Source organism: Pelodiscus sinensis, chromosome 15 (assembly GCF_052426305.1).
Source record: "Pelodiscus sinensis isolate ZL-2025 chromosome 15, ASM5242630v1, whole genome shotgun sequence".
NCBI lineage: Eukaryota > Metazoa > Chordata > Testudines > Trionychidae > Pelodiscus > Pelodiscus sinensis.
The window spans coordinates 21,720,906-21,745,205 of NC_143066.1; the positions used below are offsets into that span (position 1 = coordinate 21,720,906).

Here is a 24,300-nt window from a genome sequence, read left to right on the forward strand (position 1 = left end):
TCATCTGGGACCTGTTCCCAACCCCTGATCATGTTAGTTGCCCTCCCCTCTCCCAGCCTTTCTCTTCCCCTCTCCCACCTCCTTTTCCCAGTCTCCCCCAGTTTTTTTCAATAAAGACAGAGTCAATGTTGGAAGAAACGTTATCTTTATTTTGTACATCAATAAGAAGGGGGGCTAGGGAAGGGCAAGTGGAAGGAGGTGAGGGAGGAATGGGGTACGAGCCCCCGATGGGGAGGACTGGGCTGGCTCTGCGGGCTTCTGGGGGTGGAAGCTCTCCTGCAGCCCCCCAATTACTCCCTCTCCCCAGATGGCAGCCTGCGGCAAGTGCAGCCGGGCTGATGGCCGAGTGGTGTGATGTGCCCAGTGTGGGCACTCAGGGCACTCCAAGCCAGAACTTCTTTGCAAGCGGGGCACCCCTTAGAACTGTGTGTCCGGGGTGGGGGTCGGGACCCTTTAAGCGCAGCCCTCGGCTAGCCTGAGACAGTATCTCCATGCTCTAAGTCCTCCTTTTATGCCCTGCCGGCACTGCTTCCGGCCATCATTAAGCCCTGTTCAGAGTCCACTCAATGTGGACTTACTAGTTCGAACTAGCAAAACGCTAGTTCGAACTAGTTTTTAGTTCTAGATGCGTTAGTTCGAACTAGCTTAGTTCGAATTAACTAATTCGAACTAAGTTAGTTCGAACTAGCGCTGTAGTGTAGACGTACCCTGGTAGATAATCAAAATAAAATGTGTTCATTTCTGTATTGCGATTCACAACATTCAAACTGTGCTAGCTGTAATGAGTTTGTCAGGCCTTTAGGAGTTACTATTACAAAACAAGTATCAGAGGGGTACCCGTGTTAGTCTGGATCTGCAACAGCGACAAGGAGTCCTGTAGCACCTTATAGACAGGGGGTATGTCTACACTACAATGTTAGTTCGAACTAACAGACGTTAGTTCGAACTAACATTCATAGGCGCTACACTAGCGCTCCGCTAGTTCGAATTTAAATCGAACTAGTGGAGCACTTAGTTCGAACTAGGAAAACCTCATTTTACGAGGATTAAGCCTAGTTCGAACTAGCTAGTTCGAATTAAGGGGTGTGTAGCCCCTTAATTCGAACTAGTGGGAGGCTAGCCCTCCCCAGGTTTCCCTAGTGGCCACTCTGGCCAACACCAGGGAAACTCGTATGCCCCCCTCCCGGCCCTGGACTCCTTAAAGGGGCACGGGCTGGCTACGGTGCCCGTGCCAGGTGCAAGCCTGCCAGCACCCAGCCAGCAGACCCTGCACCTGGCACGGTACAGAGCCACCCACCCGATGTCCCCCAGCCCACCCCCTCTTCCCGGGACCAGGCTGGCGGCTCCCGGGAGCTTGCCCGGGACCGCAAGAGGCGGGCACCTTCCTGGGCTAGTGCGGACATCGTGGACCTCGTCCACGATCTCCGCACTAGGCACAGGAAAGTGGCCGTCTAGGGCAGGAGAGCTGCCAGCCTGGCCACCCAGGAGCAGGTGTGCATGAAAATCAAGGGGGTCCACTGAGACCCCCGACCCTGAGCCCTGAGCTTACAATGGCCGTACTGGGTCAGACCAAAGGTCCATCTAGCCCAGTAGCCTGTCTGCCAACAGCGGCCAACCCTAGGGACCCTGGAGGGGATGGACCGAAGACAGTGACCAAGCCATTTGTCTCGTGCCATCCCTCTCCAGTCTTCCACAAACTTTGGGCAGGGACACCACTCCTACCCTCTGGCTAATACCACTCCATGGACCCAACCTCCATGACTTGATCTCACTTCCCTTTAAACTCTGTTCTAGTTGTAGCCTTCACAGCCTCCTGCAGCAAGGAGTTCCACAGGTTAACTATTTGCTTTGTCAACAACAACAACAACTTTCTCTTACTAGTTTCAAGCCTGCTACCCATTCCTTTCCTTTGGTGTCCTCTAGTCCTTCTTTATGGGAACTCAGGAAGAACTTTTCTGAATGCACCCTCTCCACCCAACCCCTGCTTTTAGAGACCTCTATCCTGTCCCCCCTCCGTCTCCTCTTTTCTAAGCTGAACAGTCCCAGTCTCTGTAGCCTCTCTTCATCTGGGACCTGTTCCCAACCCCTGATCATGTTAGTTGCCCTCCCCTCTCCCAGCCTTTCTCTTCCCCTCTCCCACCTCCTTTTCCCAGTCTCCCCCAGTTTTTTTCAATAAAGACAGAGTCAATGTTGGAAGAAACGTTATCTTTATTTTGTACATCAATAAGAAGGGGGGCTAGGGAAGGGCAAGTGGAAGGAGGTGAGGGAGGAATGGGGTACGAGCCCCCGATGGGGAGGACTGGGCTGGCTCTGCGGGCTTCTGGGGGTGGAAGCTCTCCTGCAGCCCCCCAATTACTCCCTCTCCCCAGATGGCAGCCTGCGGCAAGTGCAGCCGGGCTGATGGCCGAGTGGTGTGATGTGCCCAGTGTGGGCACTCAGGGCACTCCAAGCCAGAACTTCTTTGCAAGCGGGGCACCCCTTAGAACTGTGTGTCCGGGGTGGGGGTCGGGACCCTTTAAGCGCAGCCCTCGGCTAGCCTGAGACAGTATCTCCATGCTCTAAGTCCTCCTTTTATGCCCTGCCGGCACTGCTTCCGGCCATCATTAAGCCCTGTTCAGAGTCCACTCAATGTGGACTTACTAGTTCGAACTAGCAAAACGCTAGTTCGAACTAGTTTTTAGTTCTAGATGCGTTAGTTCGAACTAGCTTAGTTCGAATTAACTAATTCGAACTAAGTTAGTTCGAACTAGCGCTGTAGTGTAGACGTACCCTGGTAGATAATCAAAATAAAATGTGTTCATTTCTGTATTGCGATTCACAACATTCAAACTGTGCTAGCTGTAATGAGTTTGTCAGGCCTTTAGGAGTTACTATTACAAAACAAGTATCAGAGGGGTACCCGTGTTAGTCTGGATCTGCAACAGCGACAAGGAGTCCTGTAGCACCTTATAGACAGGGGGTATGTCTACACTACAATGTTAGTTCGAACTAACAGACGTTAGTTCGAACTAACATTCATAGGCGCTACACTAGCGCTCCGCTAGTTCGAATTTAAATCGAACTAGTGGAGCACTTAGTTCGAACTAGGAAAACCTCATTTTACGAGGATTAAGCCTAGTTCGAACTAGCTAGTTCGAATTAAGGGGTGTGTAGCCCCTTAATTCGAACTAGTGGGAGGCTAGCCCTCCCCAGGTTTCCCTAGTGGCCACTCTGGCCAACACCAGGGAAACTCGTATGCCCCCCTCCCGGCCCTGGACTCCTTAAAGGGGCACGGGCTGGCTACGGTGCCCGTGCCAGGTGCAAGCCTGCCAGCACCCAGCCAGCAGACCCTGCACCTGGCACGGTACAGAGCCACCCACCCGATGTCCCCCAGCCCACCCCCTCTTCCCGGGACCAGGCTGGCGGCTCCCGGGAGCTTGCCCGGGACCGCAAGAGGCGGGCACCTTCCTGGGCTAGTGCGGACATCGTGGACCTCGTCCACGATCTCCGCACTAGGCACAGGAAAGTGGCCGTCTAGGGCAGGAGAGCTGCCAGCCTGGCCACCCAGGAGCAGGTGTGCATGAAAATCAAGGGGGTCCACTGAGACCCCCGACCCTGAGCCCTGAGCTTACAATGGCCGTACTGGGTCAGACCAAAGGTCCATCTAGCCCAGTAGCCTGTCTGCCAACAGCGGCCAACCCTAGGGACCCTGGAGGGGATGGACCGAAGACAGTGACCAAGCCATTTGTCTCGTGCCATCCCTCTCCAGTCTTCCACAAACTTTGGGCAGGGACACCACTCCTACCCTCTGGCTAATACCACTCCATGGACCCAACCTCCATGACTTGATCTCACTTCCCTTTAAACTCTGTTCTAGTTGTAGCCTTCACAGCCTCCTGCAGCAAGGAGTTCCACAGGTTAACTATTTGCTTTGTCAACAACAACAACAACTTTCTCTTACTAGTTTCAAGCCTGCTACCCATTCCTTTCCTTTGGTGTCCTCTAGTCCTTCTTTATGGGAACTCAGGAAGAACTTTTCTGAATGCACCCTCTCCACCCAACCCCTGCTTTTAGAGACCTCTATCCTGTCCCCCCTCCGTCTCCTCTTTTCTAAGCTGAACAGTCCCAGTCTCTGTAGCCTCTCTTCATCTGGGACCTGTTCCCAACCCCTGATCATGTTAGTTGCCCTCCCCTCTCCCAGCCTTTCTCTTCCCCTCTCCCACCTCCTTTTCCCAGTCTCCCCCAGTTTTTTTCAATAAAGACAGAGTCAATGTTGGAAGAAACGTTATCTTTATTTTGTACATCAATAAGAAGGGGGGCTAGGGAAGGGCAAGTGGAAGGAGGTGAGGGAGGAATGGGGTACGAGCCCCCGATGGGGAGGACTGGGCTGGCTCTGCGGGCTTCTGGGGGTGGAAGCTCTCCTGCAGCCCCCCAATTACTCCCTCTCCCCAGATGGCAGCCTGCGGCAAGTGCAGCCGGGCTGATGGCCGAGTGGTGTGATGTGCCCAGTGTGGGCACTCAGGGCACTCCAAGCCAGAACTTCTTTGCAAGCGGGGCACCCCTTAGAACTGTGTGTCCGGGGTGGGGGTCGGGACCCTTTAAGCGCAGCCCTCGGCTAGCCTGAGACAGTATCTCCATGCTCTAAGTCCTCCTTTTATGCCCTGCCGGCACTGCTTCCGGCCATCATTAAGCCCTGTTCAGAGTCCACTCAATGTGGACTTACTAGTTCGAACTAGCAAAACGCTAGTTCGAACTAGTTTTTAGTTCTAGATGCGTTAGTTCGAACTAGCTTAGTTCGAATTAACTAATTCGAACTAAGTTAGTTCGAACTAGCGCTGTAGTGTAGACGTACCCTGGTAGATAATCAAAATAAAATGTGTTCATTTCTGTATTGCGATTCACAACATTCAAACTGTGCTAGCTGTAATGAGTTTGTCAGGCCTTTAGGAGTTACTATTACAAAACAAGTATCAGAGGGGTACCCGTGTTAGTCTGGATCTGCAACAGCGACAAGGAGTCCTGTAGCACCTTATAGACAGGGGGTATGTCTACACTACAATGTTAGTTCGAACTAACAGACGTTAGTTCGAACTAACATTCATAGGCGCTACACTAGCGCTCCGCTAGTTCGAATTTAAATCGAACTAGTGGAGCACTTAGTTCGAACTAGGAAAACCTCATTTTACGAGGATTAAGCCTAGTTCGAACTAGCTAGTTCGAATTAAGGGGTGTGTAGCCCCTTAATTCGAACTAGTGGGAGGCTAGCCCTCCCCAGGTTTCCCTAGTGGCCACTCTGGCCAACACCAGGGAAACTCGTATGCCCCCCTCCCGGCCCTGGACTCCTTAAAGGGGCACGGGCTGGCTACGGTGCCCGTGCCAGGTGCAAGCCTGCCAGCACCCAGCCAGCAGACCCTGCACCTGGCACGGTACAGAGCCACCCACCCGATGTCCCCCAGCCCACCCCCTCTTCCCGGGACCAGGCTGGCGGCTCCCGGGAGCTTGCCCGGGACCGCAAGAGGCGGGCACCTTCCTGGGCTAGTGCGGACATCGTGGACCTCGTCCACGATCTCCGCACTAGGCACAGGAAAGTGGCCGTCTAGGGCAGGAGAGCTGCCAGCCTGGCCACCCAGGAGCAGGTGTGCATGAAAATCAAGGGGGTCCACTGAGACCCCCGACCCTGAGCCCTGAGCTTACAATGGCCGTACTGGGTCAGACCAAAGGTCCATCTAGCCCAGTAGCCTGTCTGCCAACAGCGGCCAACCCTAGGGACCCTGGAGGGGATGGACCGAAGACAGTGACCAAGCCATTTGTCTCGTGCCATCCCTCTCCAGTCTTCCACAAACTTTGGGCAGGGACACCACTCCTACCCTCTGGCTAATACCACTCCATGGACCCAACCTCCATGACTTGATCTCACTTCCCTTTAAACTCTGTTCTAGTTGTAGCCTTCACAGCCTCCTGCAGCAAGGAGTTCCACAGGTTAACTATTTGCTTTGTCAACAACAACAACAACTTTCTCTTACTAGTTTCAAGCCTGCTACCCATTCCTTTCCTTTGGTGTCCTCTAGTCCTTCTTTATGGGAACTCAGGAAGAACTTTTCTGAATGCACCCTCTCCACCCAACCCCTGCTTTTAGAGACCTCTATCCTGTCCCCCCTCCGTCTCCTCTTTTCTAAGCTGAACAGTCCCAGTCTCTGTAGCCTCTCTTCATCTGGGACCTGTTCCCAACCCCTGATCATGTTAGTTGCCCTCCCCTCTCCCAGCCTTTCTCTTCCTCTCTCCCACCTCCTTTTCCCAGTCTCCCCCAGTTTTGTTCAATAAAGACAGAGTCAATGTTGGAAGAAACGTCATCTTTATTTTGTACATCAGGAAGGGGGGCTAGGGAAGGGTAAGTGGAAGGAGGTGAGGGAGGAATGGGGTACGAGCCCTCGATGGGGAGGACTGGGCTGGCTCTGCGGGCTTCTGGGGGTGGAAGCTCTCCTGCAGCCCCCCAATTGCCCCCTCTCCCCAGATGGCAGCCTGCGGCAAGTGCAGCCGGTCTGATGGCCAAGTGCTGTGATGTGCCCAGTGTGGGCACTCCGGGCACTCCAAGCCAGGACTGGTTTGCAAGCGGGGCACCCCTGAGAACTGTCTGTCCGGGGTGGGGGTCGGGTCCCTTTAAGCGCAGCCCTCGGCTAGCCTGAGACAGCATCTCCACGCTCTAAGTCCTCCTCTGATGCCCTGCCGGCACTGCTTCCGGCCATCCTTAAGCCCTGTTCAGGGTCCACTCAATGTGGACATGCTAGTTCGAATTAGCAAAACGCTAATTCGAACTAGTTTTTAGTTCTAGACGCGTTAGTTCGAATTAGCTTAGTTCGAATTAACTAATTCGAACTAAGTTAGTTCGAATTAGCGCTGTAGTGTAGACATAACCTAACAGATGTACTGGAGCATAAGCTTTCATGGGCAAAGACCCACTTCGTCAGATGCACGTGACAAAGTAGGTCTTTGCCCACGAAAACGTATGTTCCAATACATCTGTTAGACTATAAGGTTGCTACAGGATTCCTTGTTGCTGTTACAAAACAGTGAACCCTTTGCTAATACAGTTGGAGAACTGATCCCTATCAGGTACAGACATGACTTCCTCACACAAAAGCCAGGTGGTAGCAAGGTGCCTCAAAACCTTGGGAAACATTACGTAAAGATTGTGGATTTCTTAATGTCACAGATACTATGTGGGTTATGAACTTATAAGGTCATTGTCCTAGAGGGCAGAGGTAAGGTTATATTTGTGAGTACTTTAACTTTTTATTTCCTGATTTTCAGAAGTTTGAGTTTAGTCGGAAGAACACATACAATCTATCAACTTTAATTCTTCATTAACTAGGGTTTTCTTTCAGTGAATTTCCTAGGTTGTTTTAACAAGAAGGAAAATGTCTTGGGTTGGAGCTGGTGTTCATTTAGACAATTCTAGGTATCACATAGGCAGTTTGAAGTTATGGTTAACTTAACTTGCATAAGTTTCAGAGGGGTAACCGAGTTAGTCTGTAACAGGAAAAACTTTAAAAAACAACAAATAGTCTGGTAGCACTTTAAAGACTAACAAAACATGTCGATGGTCAGGGGGATGGTGCTGCAGTCCAGGCAGTTCCACAAACTGGCTGCCCCCAGGCCTGTCCCTTCCATTGAGGCCTGTCTCTTCCAGGGCCACAGATCTGGGGGCCCCACACACACTTTGCCCTGGTGCCCACAGTGGCTATTGGCCCCACTGGAATGATCAAAGTGTTCGTGTTTTGAAATGTTTGGAGGATGGAGTTGCTGACAGGGCAGGAGGAGAAATCCCAGGCACTGTCTGCGTTCCACAGTCTTAATAGTTTTTTACCCCATGTTGGTTACAGTGACTTTAAGAGAAGACTGGTGTATCTCCTTTATCCTTCACCTCTCGATTGCGAAATATAGCTCCTCCACGCACACCATCATTTCCAGTGACTGCTCCCTTTTCCATCTCAGGAAGCCATTCACACTTCAGAAGCCAGTAGCACGTGAAAAATGGCTCCTTGCTGTCTGGCCCCCTGTGGTGCTGCACATACATATCACAGGCAGCAGCTTACTAGGTCTCACACTTGGGCATAGAGACTGAGTTTTATATACCAAGCTGAACCCTACGCCCATACCACACCCATCCCCCTGGCAGGCCTTCCAAGGCCCACCTAGTCCATACTCCTCCACTCTGTGCAGGAGTGGTATGGGCTTAGCTGTGTATTTCCTGGATTTTAGATGTTAAGATTTGCATTACCTTAAATCTTCATCGTGCATTTAACACACATACAGTACCTGTTACTTTAGAGCAGGCATGTCCAAAGTCCGGCCCGCGGGCCAAATGCGGCCCGCGGTCGGATTTAATATGGCCCCCCGCTTCTCCCGGCCCCCCGGTGCTTTTTTTAACTGGCGCGCTCAGCACTCCGCTTTGGGGCTGAGAGTGCAGGGACAGCCCCCGCTTCCTCCCCCTCTCCTGGCTCCCCGGCGCTCCTCTGACTGGCGCCGCTTCCGGCCGCGCCGCCGCCGTCCATGGCGGCCGCTGCGGTCCTAAAGTCCTCCATGTAGGGCACGTCCGCAGCCCCGCTCCCCCGCTTGGCTACGGGTTCGCCCTGCCCCGGGCCGCCGTGAGGCCAGCGTGCCCTGCGCTCTCCACCCGCCTCTGACCCTGCAAGCCCTCTACCTTGGGGCTGAGAGTGCAGGGACGGACTCCGCAGCTGCTGAGATCAGGGATGGACTCCGCAGCTGCTCAAGCTCAGTATCTGTGATTGGCCCTGCGCACTGTCAGCTTCCTGGCGGGCTCAGGCACGTGGAGCTGCGAACATTAGAGACTTCGCCACAAACAGCCACAAAGGCAAGAGAATTCTTGTTGGGCAGTGTATTAGTGCAGTGTATTACTTGGGCAGTGTATTAAACCTCTGGCACTGCGCTCACATGATCCCTTCCCCTTCTGGTCAATTTAAAAAAATGGCGACTGTAAATAAGAGAAGGAAAGTTGACAGTGAGGGCCGCCGCTTCCAGGACAGGTGGAAAGTGGAATATTTCTTCACTGAAATAGAGAATCACTGTGTTTGTCTGATATGCCAAGAGACTGTGGCTGTTTATAAGGAATTTAATGTCAAGAGACACTACCAGTCGAGACATAGCACATACGACAAGCTTACAGGGCACGACCGCAGTGAAAAGTTGAAGCAACTTGAAGCTGTTTTAATGTCACAACAGAAATTTTTCATAAGAGCCCGTGAGTCAAATGAAAATGCCACAAGGGCGAGCTATGAGGTGGCAACGTTAATTGCTAAAAATTGCAAATCTTTTGCTGAGGGTGACTTTATCAAAGAATGCGTTATGAAAATGGTTGAGAATATCTGTCCCGAGAAGAAGCAAGAGTTTGCCAACATTTGCCTGGCTCGTAACACTGTAGCACGGAGAATTGAAGAGATTTCATCAGATATTAAGAGACAGTTGACATCCAAAGGAGTGGATTTTGACTTCTTTTCAATAGCCTGTGATGAAAGCACGGACCTATCTGACACAGCTCAGTTGCTGATTTTTATGAGAGGGGTGGACGATGAAATGAATGTGACTGAAGAGCTACTTGACCTCCAGAGCCTTACGGACCAAACAAGAGGAAAAGATTTATTTGTTTCTGTTAGTTCCGCCATAGATGACATGAAACTGCCTTGGAACAAAGTTACTGGGATTATTACTGATGGGGCACCTGCCATGGTTGGTGAACGAAGTGGATTATCAACCCTAATCTGTAACAAGGTGATCGAAGAAGGAGGCAAAGCTATTAAACTCCATTGTATCATTCATCAACAAGTTCTCTGTGCTAAACATCTCAAATATGATCATGTTATGAAACCGGTGCTAAAGACTATTAATTTTATTCGCTCTAAAGCCCTGTGCCACCGCCAGTTTAAACAGTTTCTACTGGACATCCAGGCTGAATACGAAGATGTTTTATATCACAACGATGTAAGATGGCTCAGTCGGGGGTCTGCACTGCAGCGTTTCTACTCTCTCAGAAAGGAAATCGGAGAATTCTTGGAAACAAAGGGACAACCAATGTGAGAACTATCTGATCCTATTTGGCTGGCTGATTTGGGGTTTCTAGTTGACATAACAAAGCATCTGAATGTACTGAACATGAGTCTTCAGGGGAAAGATGCAGCGGTGAACCAGCTTTATTCACACCTCAAAGCCTTTGGGACAAAGCTGCAACTTTTCATAAGGCAGTTGTCACAAACACAGCCCAATACCATACATTTTTCAGTGTTGCAGGAAATAATGAACAGTTTTCCACAGGACAATATCAGTGCGCAAACGAGCAGGTATGCAGCAGACATTGCATCTCTGGCTGGGGAGTTTAAACGGCGCTTTCAGGACTTTGCAGCTATTGAAAAGGAGATCAGCCTTTTCTCCTCTCCATTCTCTGTTGACCCCGAGGATGCTCCAGATCAGCTGCAGCTCGAGCTCATTGAGCTGCATTGTGACAGCGAGTTACGCAGTCGTAACCAACAGCTCTCTCTTGTGAACTTTTACCGCCAACTGGATAAGAGCCGGTTTCAAGAGATTCGAACATTGGCTAAGAAAATGCTGAGCTTGTTTGGCTCAACATATATGTGTGAGAAGACATTCTCTGCTATGAACTTTAACAAGAACCGCGTGAGGACAAGACTAAGTGACTCTCACCTGCGTGACATTTTGCGCATCAAAACCACTGCCTTTGAACCAGACCTAGCCTATGTACTGCAGTCCAGATCTCAGTTTCACCCTTCACATTAGTGTAGGCAAGTTTTTTTTTCAGTTGAGATGAATACATTGTAAAATCTCAGTTAATGTCAGTTGGTCTAAATCAGTTATAAATATATTTGGACACAACATGTATAGTTGGTGTTATGTCGTTTGCCGTTTGCAATAAACTTTGCATAAAATAGTTAATTTGCATTTAATTTTAATGGTTCAAAGAATGTCAGGCAAAATGGTCGGCCCTCACGCATGTTCACTTCATCAAATCTGGCCCTCTTTGAAAAAAGTTTGGACACCCCTGCTTTAGAGCCATGGTGTCCAACCAGCTCTGAAGCAGTAGCCACTATAGTGCTATAGCAAACTAGCCACACTCAACTGGTCAAATAGCCGCATTGTTCAAGCCAACTAGCCACACTCAACCGGCCAAATAGCCATATGTGACTAGTGGCTGGTATGTTGGCTTTAGAGCTAACTAGCTTACGATAAGCCCGTGGGCAGATTCACCATGAAAGCAGTCTGAATAAAGCCCAAATGCCTTGTATTTTCTACATCCCTTTCCTCCGGGCACGTTGAATAATATATAGAAGACCCAAAAGAGGGCTCAATGAACTACATAAAATTTAGTAACAAAGACCTTTAGAGCCCTGCACATCCATGGATATCCACTTTATATCCACGGGTATCCACATGTGGAGATGTGGATGCAGATATCCAGGGCTTCTATTTCCAGATACAGATGCTGAAACAGATACAAATTTTGTATCTTTGCAGGGCTCTAAAGTCCTTTTCTGCTGTCCTTAGCTGAGCAGGGGAAGGATACAAATATCCCCCTTAGAAAGCCCTTTCATGGCTCCTATGGAGTGATACCACATCTGTCATTTCCCTTAGCCAGGGTCTCACCTGTTTGCTGCTTCTGCCTAGAGGACAGGAAGCTTTAAATCTGATTTCCTGTAGGCCATTTGCTTCTTCCTCATCATGTGCCCTGTAACCACAGTTCCCTATTTTAAAGGGCCTAAGGGTCATAACAATGTTCTGAGCAGGTACCCCAGTGCACTGTGACTGTTACTTGATGTTAATGTGTCAATAGTCCATATTTATAGGTCATTCCATTTAATGTATACTTGAAAACTTTCATTTTGCCAATTCTTTTAGGAAGAAATTAATGGTTATTTGCCGTTGTTCAATCAATACAAATTGCACCATTAAGGATTATAATGAAGTGACCCCTCATGCCACAACTGCTGTGAATTCAGGTGTTTGATGAGAAACCAGAGGTAATGTGACAGATAAACATAGCAACAGTAGCAGGCAAATACATTGCGTAAGAAGAACAGTTATTCACTAGATTCGTCATTCAGAGAAAAATCCTAAAGGCAAAGGGATTAGCTTAGAAATTTAGTTCAGATCCAGTTGACAAGAAGCCGATTAGCTTCAAAACAAGCAAATGCAACACAGTCTTGTTTGCTGCAAGAAAAGACAAACAAAATGTCAATGAAAAATTACCTCCTTGCCTGAGGGATTCAGTGGGATTTAAGAAAAAATCCAATCTGTATTGTTTGAAAACATTACAAACACAGTGTTGTTATATACCAAGCTAGCCACACTTTCCACTCCTCTGTCCATCTCTGTAGCTTTTTCTTCTTCTTCTGCACAATGAAGAACCCAAGAAAAGAGTGCTGAAGTTTTAGTCTTTGCACCAGACTATGGCACTCAAGCCGATAGAGAAAAATTACACCAGAAAAAGCTATTGAGGAGTCAAGTGTGCACCTGGGGTGGAGACTCAACAAAGTCTGAAGCAAAAAGAGCTCATTTTCCCCAAGAAAATAATCTAGAATGTACAGGCCGCCATTTTGCACTGATGTACAATTTGTGCCTGCCATTCAAATCAAAAGGGTTTGACTGAGCTCTGCTTAGTTAGGGTGTCTCTAGCCTATAGGGTTTTTTCGAAAAAAGTAGCCTTTTTTTGAAAAAACGTCACTTGAAAGTAAATTGAAAGAATGCGGCAGTTTTTTCTATCATGGTAAACCTAATTTTTGAGGGGTTTTTTTTTTCAAAAGAGCATCTAGACTCTCTTTCGAAAAAGTGGCTCGCTTTTGCAAAAAATCTACTTGTAGTCTAGACACTCTCTTTCGAAAGAGGATTGTAGTCTAGACGTAGCCTTAGTGACTGCAGAGTAATTCATTCTGAGTAGTGTGTTATAAACATGACCATATTTTATTTTTATGGGGCTGATCTTACCATCGCTTTTTTCCTATGGGAGGAGTGTAAGGTCAGAGCCGCATATACCGATTTAATAGACCATATCAATGTCTTAGCTGCCCATGATATTTCCTGGGATATCCAATGTTGGGAAGGCACCATGGAACCATCTGAATTTAGTGTGAGGAAGCCATGTCTGTGCTTGCTAGGGGCCAGTTCCCCAACTCCACCAGCCATGGACAATGCAAGCAGTCCCCTCTCAGCCTACAGAGGCAGTGTGGAGTCAGGAAATCTTGCGTCTGTTCTCACTTCTGCCAGTGACCTCTGTATGACATTGAGCAAGTTGTTTTGCTTCTTTGGGCCTCAGTTTCTCTGTTTGTTCAATAGAGGACTTGTTTAAACTGTTTAGCATCAGTGGAGGAAAATTGCCAGATCTATGTAATGGAGTTATTGAATTTCACAATTTTGAGTTTTAAACAAAAAAGTTTTCCATTTTGTGTTACAACAGGATATCTTATCAAATTAATTGTATATGTATATATAATTAGAGATTTGTGCGTCTGCCTGCTTGCGAGTCCCTCTGTCTGCAAATCCATTTGTTCAAGAATGCCTCCTAAATGGTAACAACTAGGACCACCAAATGTGGTATTCAGCTTCTTCTTATCCTAGCTTAAAGCAAGGGCAAGATTGGTAGTGCCAGGAAAATGGGATATGCCTGCAATTCAATTGTTTTCCAGGGCGTGGGTGTTCAGAGGGATGCTATACTGCAGAGTGACCACTGGAGTCACCTGCTCCAGGAAGGGAGTGGCCATTTGGGATGGGGCTTGCTATCTTGCCAGCCATCAGCCTAAGTAAGTGACTCCCCCTAAGCCAAGGTGGAGCCACAGCCCACCCCCCCAACACCACAGGGTCACCCAGTGTAGTTGCACCCATCTGGATAGTGCAGCTCCCTTTCTCCCCATGTATGGGCCATGTGCTGACATTATGGGAGGAGCTGTGCATCCCCCACACTCCACCCCCATGCTTCTGAGGAGGGCCAGCAGGAGGCCTCCGTAGCCTCCCCTGCATCCAGGCCTGACCCGGGCAACACTGGGTAAGTTTTCTAGTGGAAAATATTTATTCTCTTAAGCAGAGTATTCTGTTAAGTGATTTTCTCTTGCACACACACACACACACTACTACCACTACTACTACTACTACTACTAGTTTGTGAATACCTTGCACATGAATCAATCTGAAAGGGCACTATCAACTTTTACAAATGGCATGCCAAAATTATATTGCTTACCATTTAAATGCAGGCACCTCTTGGAATCAACAAAGCAATCAGTCAGTAGTGCAGAGCAACACAACACATTTTGGACATGCAAACTATCATGCATCTAATAGGAGTAATGAATTTAAAATATGATTGTTCAAATTTAAATTTCTCAAGGAACCAGAGATGAATACTCTTATCCCAGCAAAAAGTGCTATGGGATCTTTAACCAGTGGCCAGTGCCATGGCTTTATGTTTGAGTTGAAATTTAGTACCTCTGACAGTGCAGTGTTACAGTACTCTATCAATGCGCTATTTGTTTTCTTTTTTTGCTTAGTTTTTCCCTTTTAATTAATACATTTACAAACAATTTTGCAGATTTAGTTGCTTCCGAAGCAGGAAATTGAATTATGTGTCCCTGTTTTGTTTCCTCCTATAGTCATCTGTCAGGCATACACTTCTGATACATCTGCAGGGCACAAGCCCATTTTGTCTAATGGGTTTGGGAATAGACAAAATCTTAGCTAAGATCGGGTTTCAGATGAATAAAAGAGCAGCAAGCGCAGGAGGCAGGAACTATAAACTCTAGTGTGTAATTCCTGGCCCGTAGATGATATCTGACCACAGTGTGGTTTTCCTAGCCCTGACAATGTGTATCTTGGCCAAGTTAAGGAATGCCTTTATGCAACACTGAGTGTTGATGTTACAAGAAGTGAACAGAGAACTGAAAGAAATAAGTGTATAAACTGAGAAGTCACACCAGTAGGTGTTTTACCAGAAGGCGCAGTGAATATTTTCATAGGGGGCCAGATTCCTATCCCATGTGCCTTACTCTTCACAATGTCACACTGAAGTCAATAAGGCATATCTATGTCTTTTAGCAGTGTGAAAAATCCACACCCAAGAGACATAACTGTGCTGACCTAACTTCTGGTGTTAGGCTTAGCTGTTGCCACTCAAGGAAATAAATTAATTACAGTGACAGGAGAACCCTGAGTGTCTACAGTGAAGCAGCAGCTGTGTGACTGCAGCATTTTAAGTGTAGACATAGCCTTAGTATTTGCCTTAAGTAGGTTTATTTTTCTCTTTATTTCTGTTTCTTTTCGTTATTTCATAGCTATGACAGAATATTAAGATTTTGGACAATATGCCCCATTTTGTGAGTAACTTAGAAGAATTACAGCTGGAAAACCAACCGCAGTGCACTTGAAGGGTATCATTAGGAAATGGTTTCAGTGCATTACTCACACAAGTGCTTGAAATGTGATTGCTATTCAAAATGTGTTTCCAGTGAAAATGGCTTCAACCTGAAGTGCTTCCAGGAACCACATTGGGGTCACTCGTAACATCGATACCGTCCAACACAGATGTTATCTTTTCAAATTCTGGGAATGGTACCACCCAGTCTTTGGAGGCCGGTCAAGCCAATAAATGTATCCTCGGGGGGGAATAAACAGCCTCAACTCTCAGCCCTTCTTCTAAACCAAACACTTTAAGATAACACTTTAAGGTCTGAAAAAGTCAGGCAGCCTTTTTTGTGCCAAATATTATTTAACTGTTTTCTCCTTTGAAATACAGTTCCTTGATCCTCTAGCTTTGATGTGATGATCCTAGTGGTTTTCTGTGCCTCCTGTTGAGTTCCTTGTCCAAATTCTCATTTCATGTCCTTAACCTTCAAGACAACCCATCTATGTTTCCTGTTGGGATAGGTGAATACTTTTTGCCAAGTTTAGAACCCAGTTAGAAATTGTGGCATCTAGACTCAGAACAGAATTGAGCGTGGTTCTAAGTTTCAGTTCTGAACTTCCCCTATTTTATCTGATTCTGTAAGTAGTCTTGAAATTGAGACACGGTCTTGGGGAATGAGTTGTTGTTTTGTTCTGTGTATGCATAGCATCAAGGGGAATACAGTCTTGGTTCATGACTAGGGTTCCTCGGAGCTACAGCAACACAGATAATTAATATAATAATATTACTTTCAAATCAACCTCCTTATTATTCTGATAATGCAGCCTTATCATGATATGAGGTTTTGTTTGTGTGGGGGAAAACCTTGGAGCATGTGAGATCGAAATGCCTGAGCCCAAGAAACTACGTGTCTTAGTTACGCAGGAATCTCAACATCTTGGTCAATGCTATGGAAATGAAGTTTTGTGCACTAGAAACCTTTGCATTTTGGTTAGGTCCTCGAACTAGATCCCAAATGCCATATTTGTTATAAGGCTTTATTTCTTTGTATTTTCAGAAGAATCCATGAAGTTGCACAGTGGGCCTCCTAAGAACGCATACATGGAGCAGAGCTTCCAAGGCTTGAATCCGGTTTTAAATATCCCTATCAAGGCAGCTCAAGTGGACCAGGCAAAAAAGAATGCTGCGCTCATAGGCACCAAGCTGGAAAACTGGGTGGACACCTTGGTCAGCAACGTATGGTCAGCTGTGGATGTCTGTAGCACGGGTCCAACATCCTGTCCAGTCATGCAGGCTTGCACTCAAACAGCTTGGAGCTCCCTGAGCCCAGACCCTAAGTCAGAGCTGGGCCCCATTAAACCTGATGGGCGTTTGAGGTAGCATCTGGTACCCTTCTTTGGCACAGGTTTTAAAAGGGAATTTAACCTTGCTTCTCTATTAATCTGATTACAGATTCCAAAACCTTGATAGAACTTTTTATTGTCTATTTTTCATCTCTATATAATTTTTAAAAAATCTGACAAAATCTTTGGCATTGTTTCTCCTTTAGATCCATCAGTCTAAGCTTCAGTGGCACTGTGCATCTCTTCTGTAACTTTCATAGAGTCACAGTCTTACCTCATTCATTTTGTATCCAAAAGGCTCCAACATTTTCTATTTTTCCCGATTATGAAATGGTAACATAGCATGTTAGTATGTTCAGAGGGTAAAAAAGGAGCAGCTGCTAAAAAAAACTTTCAAAAATACCTGTGTCTATTTTGAATATTTTATATTTTAATTATTTTTCTAACATAAATAACCGGAGACTCCAATATATATTCAATTGGAAGACTGAGCTGTAAAATATAGTCAAAAGGTTTTACAAGATGTAAAAAAAAAAGGGGGGGGGGAACACTCCCTATTTGTACAATGTTAAGAAATTCTAGGCTTGATTCATCATTGTGTTAACTCCAGTTTCAAACCAGAGCGTATCACTCTGACATAGAAACCAGATTAGCAGAATGATGAATTAGGCTTCCCCTCTCAATTAGAGAGGTCAAACATTCTCATCTACTTTCTGATCGCTAAGCAAAATGAATGTTGTAAAACTCTACTTTTAGTCCTATTGTGATTAGCCTTTAGTCACTACAAGGTCTAAACACCACTTGCAGTATTAGAAACAAACATTCTTGTTACTCAAAAGCCAGAATCTTGTCACCATTGCAATCTGCATTTAAAAACAAATCCACACAGAATGCCGTCTGCGTAAAAGCAGGTGTGCAGATTCCTCACACATCAGGTGGTTTGTGCATGCAATTGGAATGTGTGGCTGCTCGGGACTGGGCTGTGATACTCGCATTCCTGCATACTCTTCTGCAGGAGTAGCTGGACTGGGTTCAACTGGCCCACTGACAGTTTCAGATTCTACTGCAAGTCAGTCAGAATGGCAGAATCTGGTCCTTAATGATTCGGGTTTGGGAGCTCTTCCGTTAATTTCAGTGTGGGAAAGACTGGGGCCTGATTATGCAGCGTGCTGATTCTGCATTAATTTAAGCCGTGGTTAACTAGTCTCACACTAATTGCCTCCGTTAGTCTCAGACCTGCCAGAATTCACAAAGAAGGATAGTTTTGAGATTGCTCAGTACATCTGGAAGGTTGTGATGAGTGGCACCTTGAGTATCAAGGAGATACATGCCTGAAGCCATGAATGGAGTGAAGGAGAGCAATGCCATATTGCAGTGTTTTTATTTATTTTTATTAACAAGCTCTAACCTTGCCAGTATTGTCCTTTTGACTTTTTGGCAGGCTGCATCTTGTTTCAAATATGGATGTGGTACATCATTTGAACCTCATTTTTCAACACTGAAAAAAATCCAATTTTAATTTCTGAGGACATTTAAAAATACTATTATATGCAAATTCATCTCCAGCTAAAGCATTAGGCATGTAATGTGCACTTTTATTTTATGGTCCCTTGAGTACAACGTATCCAGAAACTTCAAGGAACCTTGATGATTTTAGTTATAACAGAGTCTGTTAATTTAATAAAGTAAGGTGTCTGTTTTCCCTTCTGCGGCATAAATAACTTTTGTTAGCACTAATGAGAGTTAAACTCGTGCATCAGGGAGGAAGTAGACTCTTAAATCTTTTTATAACCACAAAAAAGGTTGAATTCTCTTTTAAATAATGGTTGCAAAATGACCATAAAACAGAGGTCCCAATGGCTCGTTATATTCTTCTCCGTTTGGTTTAAAGCTCCTGTAGTTTGCTTTGGACTTGAAATTGCAATGTCAGCTGTGCTGGCATTAAGGCCGAGCATTTAATTGTTTATCTGGAACAAAAGTGGATGCATAGGAGGAACAGTTTAGATATTTATTTTTTATGTTTTAGTCAATGACTAATTAGTAGGTGCTGCTTTTGCAGCTTGAAGATTTTATCTTACAAACTAAAGCTGCCTTTATTAAGAAAAGGCCTTTTCTCCCTCACACCTCCTTTACTTTCTACCTTCTTGATTTTGACGGTCACGAGAGCGGTAGTTCTAGGGAAGCTAGTAATGATTAGAGCTGGTTGGAAAGTTTATGTCTAAACAATGTTCCTGTTTTTCAGCTGGCTCTACGGTGAGTGTGTTCTTCAAACCAATGCTGCCAACAGGTTTATATAATAGAAACAGAACAATACTTCTCTTTCTGTGCTTCTTTTAAAAAAAAGAATCATTTTTATCTAACATTCCATCACAAATACCAAATCTCCAGGGGACCATTAATCTCCACTGTGAATTTAGGGGTTTAGCCACATTACCCAAAGGGAATTGCAGTGACTAAAGCTCTGCAAATCAAGTGGAGATTATCACACTCAGTCATGGATTAGGGTATAAATAATAAAAGTCATCTACTCTGCTAGTCTTTAGATCATTCCAGTTAAATCTGCTGATGAACTCATGCGATCTGGAGTATCTTGTAAACACGCTCCTTCCTCCTTCCCATATATACAGTTTAACCAGTTTTTTAAATTTGATACTTTTTTATTCTTAAAAATGAGTGTTTTTAATGCTTTGTTGTGAAGTTATTATTATTAAACTTCTCAAACAGAAGTTGGGAAAAAACCTAGCCTCTCTCTGATGGCTAGAATGGGAGCCATCACTTGTATCATTTGAAATATTACCAGATTTGGAGGACTTGGTTTTAGTTCCTATTTTGCAATGGAAAACCCCCAAATTGTTGCTGACATATCTCTGTACATTTTATGCTATGTTGTAGGCATCTCAAAAGAAATATTTTTTGCTATTTTATTTTCAAAATGACAAAAAGAGTCTAGCAGTGTATGTGCTGAAGCAAGTTGGCAATGCCAGTGCTGCCATTAAAATACTAGACGTAAAAATAAAAGGTAAAATCCTGCGGCCCTTCTTAGGCAAACATCTGTTGCTGGGTGATTCTGAGTATGGTCTGTAGACCCCAGCCCAGCAGAAGAGGAAATACAACAGAATGCGATGAATAAAGCCTGCCTGGTTTAAAAGCAGAAGAGAATGAGACTTCAGGAGCATCTCTGTTTGCAGCATTATTTGCGGTGGGTGTGTAGAGCCAAATGACCATGTTCTACCCTAGCTATTAATCTACAGACACTGAGGAATATAAAATATATTGGACAGTATATCATAAAGTCCTATAAATTATGAAGTGAAAAATCATGGCAAGCCAGACTATTTCCATTTGCAAACAGAGTCTGCTCCAGAATTATTGCCAGGGCAGCACTACTAAAATCCAGGTTCTGCTCAGTGGTTCTTCTCATTCTAAAGCAGCAGGGACTTGATACCTGTGATGAACATTATGTCTTGTTAGAAAAGAATCACTTTCACAGATCTTACATTTGGTAAAAAGGAGAATTCGGAGCAGGGCGTTTCAGTTTATACAAAATAAACAAGTTACACACATGTTCATTTGAAGTTCTAGTATTATTTTCAGAGCGTGCTGGCTAGTGGCATTTTATGAGATTCCATTTAAAAGCCAGCTGTGGCCATATGCCTTCTTTGGGAGGAGAATGTATTTCCATATGCACATATGGAGCAGAGAGTATTTCCAAAGGCATTGTGTGGAGTGATGTGCTCATTTAAACACCCTGCCCCTGCTGCTAGGTAGACATGCGACACTTGTACAATCAGCCAGTCTGATTCAAGTCAGAAAGAAATGTGGCAAAACGCAGAACATCTGCATACATTTTTTTAATGAATTAAATCCAAAGTCAGTCCTAGTGCTATGCAGTTGCAGACCTATTTATGTGGTGATATTATATCTTGAGGCTCACAGAAATTAGTTCAAATGACCAGTTAGTTCCTTTTATTCATAAAGTTTGACTGCATGTACGGTAATAATATGTATATGTTAGGTTTCAGGTGTGTGATATTTTTAGTATTAAAATCATGTCCTCATTTTTGTTCCATGTGGGAGGTGGGTCTGAATGGGAAGAGTCCACTAACAATTCCCTCATTAGCAAGTGCTACTACAAGCTATTGTCTATTACTAGGCTTAGTGAGCGAGGGATATACAGTAGTAGGGTGTTACAGTTTATCATTCCTAAATACTGATGTGCAAAACTTCTGTAAAGATTGTTGATGTAATTACACATTAATGGTGATCCTGCTGCATCTTCCAAAGGATCAGCTAATGTGTATTCAGCCTTCGGCCATCTTTAGAAATCTAATGGTACCAGTAACATAACATCACAATCCCTTTTATCCACTATTATAGGGAAGAGGGCACTAGAGTCACTGATTCAAAGAACTGAGAAAATTCAAAGCTTACAAAAGGAGGAAAAGCAGGGTGAAGGAAGCACCAAACCTTAAAATAAGCTTGAGACAGAGCAGTGTTTCTATATTGCAACAACAAAGGGGAAGTTAAACTCCTTGATCATTTCCCTTCCAGGGTCAGAAGCACTGGCATTATTGGATCTTAGTTTTGATTAAAAATCAGACCCAGCTTTTTATTTTGTTTGGACTCTGTGGGCTCGTGTAGGCTACATCCCTCTTTCGAAAGAGGGATGTAAATTAGGCAGATCAAAAGTGCAAATGAAGCATAGATTTAAATATCTCACGCTTCATTTGCATATTTGCGTCCGATCGCTGTTTTGAAAAAGAGTATTTCAAAAGTGAAACCGCAGTCTAGATGCTGTTATTTCAGAAAAAAAAAAAACCTGTTTTGAAAGATCCCGTACTCCTGAAAAAATTAGGAGTACGGGATCTTTCAAAAAAGGTGGGGGTTTTTTTCGAAAGCACCATGTCTAGACTGTGTTTTCACGTCTGAAACGTCCTTTTTTGAAACAGCGGTCGGATGCAAATGTGCAAATGAAATGCAGGATATTTAAATCTGCACCTAGTTTGCACTTTCAATCTGCTTAATTTACATCCCTCTTTTGAAAGAGGGATGTAGCTAGACACAGCCTATGTGGTAACTCTCCATTCATTCCAGTGGCAGGGACAGCCCTTATACCAAGGCTCAATCAGGTCCTGTGCCTTAAGATGCATCTGCACAACCCCTGGAGATGTGATTCCCAGCACAGGCCGACAGACACACGGTAGCTCTGCTGTGTGGTGGCAGCTGCTCAGGCCAGCCACCCAACTATGTCCAAGATGGGTCAGGCTGCTTATCTTAGCTGCCGCTTGTGCCACACCGGCCACCATTCTGTTTTTAGTGCAGTGGTTTGAAAGCAGGCACTCTCCCATGAAGGCATAGCACAGCTTTTGTGGCTGTAATGTATATCAAAAAGGTAACATGTCCACTTGTGGTCACCAGGTAGAACGGTCTTGCCCCAGCCTGTGTTGTTTTTGGTGCTTTACACAAATGGTGGCTGTAGATCAGAGAGTAATTCTCACACCCATACATGTTTGTGCATTATTGCTGAACGTGTAGACTGGAATTTTCATACCTCCCACCCCTTGTGACCCAACCCCCCAGACTGCATTGAAACCCCAGATATAAATCAGAAAAGTTTGCTTTTGAAAGCAAATCAGTTTGTTCAGTGTGAAGAGAGGTAAAAGGGCCCCGTGACGGTGCTGGTAATCATCATCTTCCCACCGTTTATTTTTACAGAAAAGGACAAATGAATCAGGAGGTAATTAGCAGCAACTTCCAAGGTTCCTTACTCTAGTTTGCTATTGGGAAGTAACATTTTAATGTATGATTTCATTTCATCTTTACTAAAGAATGATCCTAGGCCCCAAACATAGCCTTAAGGGTGTGTAGGATCACCGGTAAAAGTAAGGGAGGATGCACCCTGTGCGCAGCTCTAGTAAGAGGTGGCTGAGCTTCAGCAAAAGCCAGCAGGGAGCCATTTAAAAGAGCTGGCAGGGACCCAGGTTGCAATAGGACAGTACCTGTAAGAAATTTAAGTTGCTTTCACCTTGGTTAGAATGTTTCTTCATAGGAACACTTCAAGCATCAGCAGTAGACTAGGCAGTATTATCCCCTTTTTCTCAGGACCTACAAAGAGTGTTCTCTGTGGGTTGGGCTCCATGGGGGGAGGGAGTTAGACGTAGGGAATAGGTGACCCAGAATTAGGAAAGAAAAGGATCAGGGGGAGAAGGGTTGCATTGTCCCCTCACTGGCTCTGCAGGAATTCTCTGAGAATACAGCCTCTTGCTGTGTTCTTTCAGCAGAGCTTCTGCCACAATGGGGTTCCTTTATAAAAGAGGTCACCCAGAGCAGCCACAGATATCCCCAGTCACAGTAGGGCCACACTACACTGCAGCAGCAGGAGATCTGGGGCTCCATGGCCTGTAAATGGCACCCACATATATCCCAGCAGAGCCGTGTGGTTTGTGAGAGGACTAACTCTCTCTCTCTCTCTCCCCCCACCCCCTTCCTTTCCCTCCTTTTATTGGGCAGAGAGGACGATGTGGGGAAAATTCTGCCAAGAGAGCCTCCAGCCCTCTCCTGCAGGTTCTGCATGGGATGGTTGATCTTGGCCCAGGGTATGAAAATCTTGGGTTAATCTTGTTCATTGTGTCGCTTGAGCAATCACAAACACCTCATTATGGTGCAGAGTACAAAGGGAGATTTGAATGGTTAATTGCATTCGTCTATGTTGTAGGAGTACAACTCAATTCTCCTCACACACCGCTTTCCATTGGTTTGACTCCATTGACTTCATTGGAGTGACTCCTGATTCACAACTGGTGTGAATGAGAAGGGGTATTAGGTCTAAAACATTTTAAACTGAAACAGGGAGATGTTCATGTTAGCGGACGCAAGGGCCATGGTAGCATTTAAGCTATTTTCAGTTACATGTGGTGTTTTGTATGATGAATTGTGATGCTGTAATACTGCAGATTCCCTGGTTTTATGGTTCTTTTATACCAACTATTGTATAGGTTGCTCTTTGCTGTTCGCTTAAGCCTTGGTTACCTTCTTTTTGCCCATGGGTGCTATGAAAGGTGCTACCTCACTACGCTTGCAAACAAGTTTACCTGACATCATCATCAAAAAAAGGTACCCGAAATCTCCTTCAGCTGAATGTACAATCTATGCAAATTCTCTCTCTGTTTTGTTACAACTTAGAAGTATTACTTGTAACCTTGCCAAATAAACAGCAAGATATTGTACAGGTGCCTCTGATAACAGAGTAACAATTTTCCGCACGGATCATTGCGCTGCATTTGTACATTGTAATGACTTCCTTGTCTTTGGTTCTGTTGTAATTAACACCCTTGACGGAGAAGATAGCAGTTTCTTTTGTAAGAAGGGCACCTTCAGTTTGCTGGGAATATTCTGGAGGAGAAAGTTAACTGCAATTTTTGTGTATTATTTTTCATGTTTACCTACATAAAAGGCCCAAGCCTAAAGATCAAAAATTGAAATTTGGTTTAGATTTCCCAGAGCATAGCTTGTATAATTTTGAATTTCGAAGTGTATGTTTACATTGTAATGTCTTGTGAGTTG

At 45.3% G+C, this 24,300-nt stretch overlaps 1 protein-coding gene across 1 annotated transcript in view; it reads left to right on the forward strand.

Moving 5' to 3' along the window:
- The window catches only part of XYLT1 (xylosyltransferase 1), a 399,566-nt gene extending 375,866 nt beyond the window's left edge, over window positions 1-23,700 (forward strand). The window contains exon 12 of the mRNA XM_075899380.2: window positions 16,452-23,700. Within this exon, the coding sequence (XP_075755495.2) occupies window positions 16,452-16,774 (323 nt within the window). The 3' untranslated portion in view covers window positions 16,775-23,700. The remainder of the gene's footprint in view (window positions 1-16,451) is intronic.
- The last annotated feature ends 600 nt before the right edge of the window (window positions 23,701-24,300 follow it).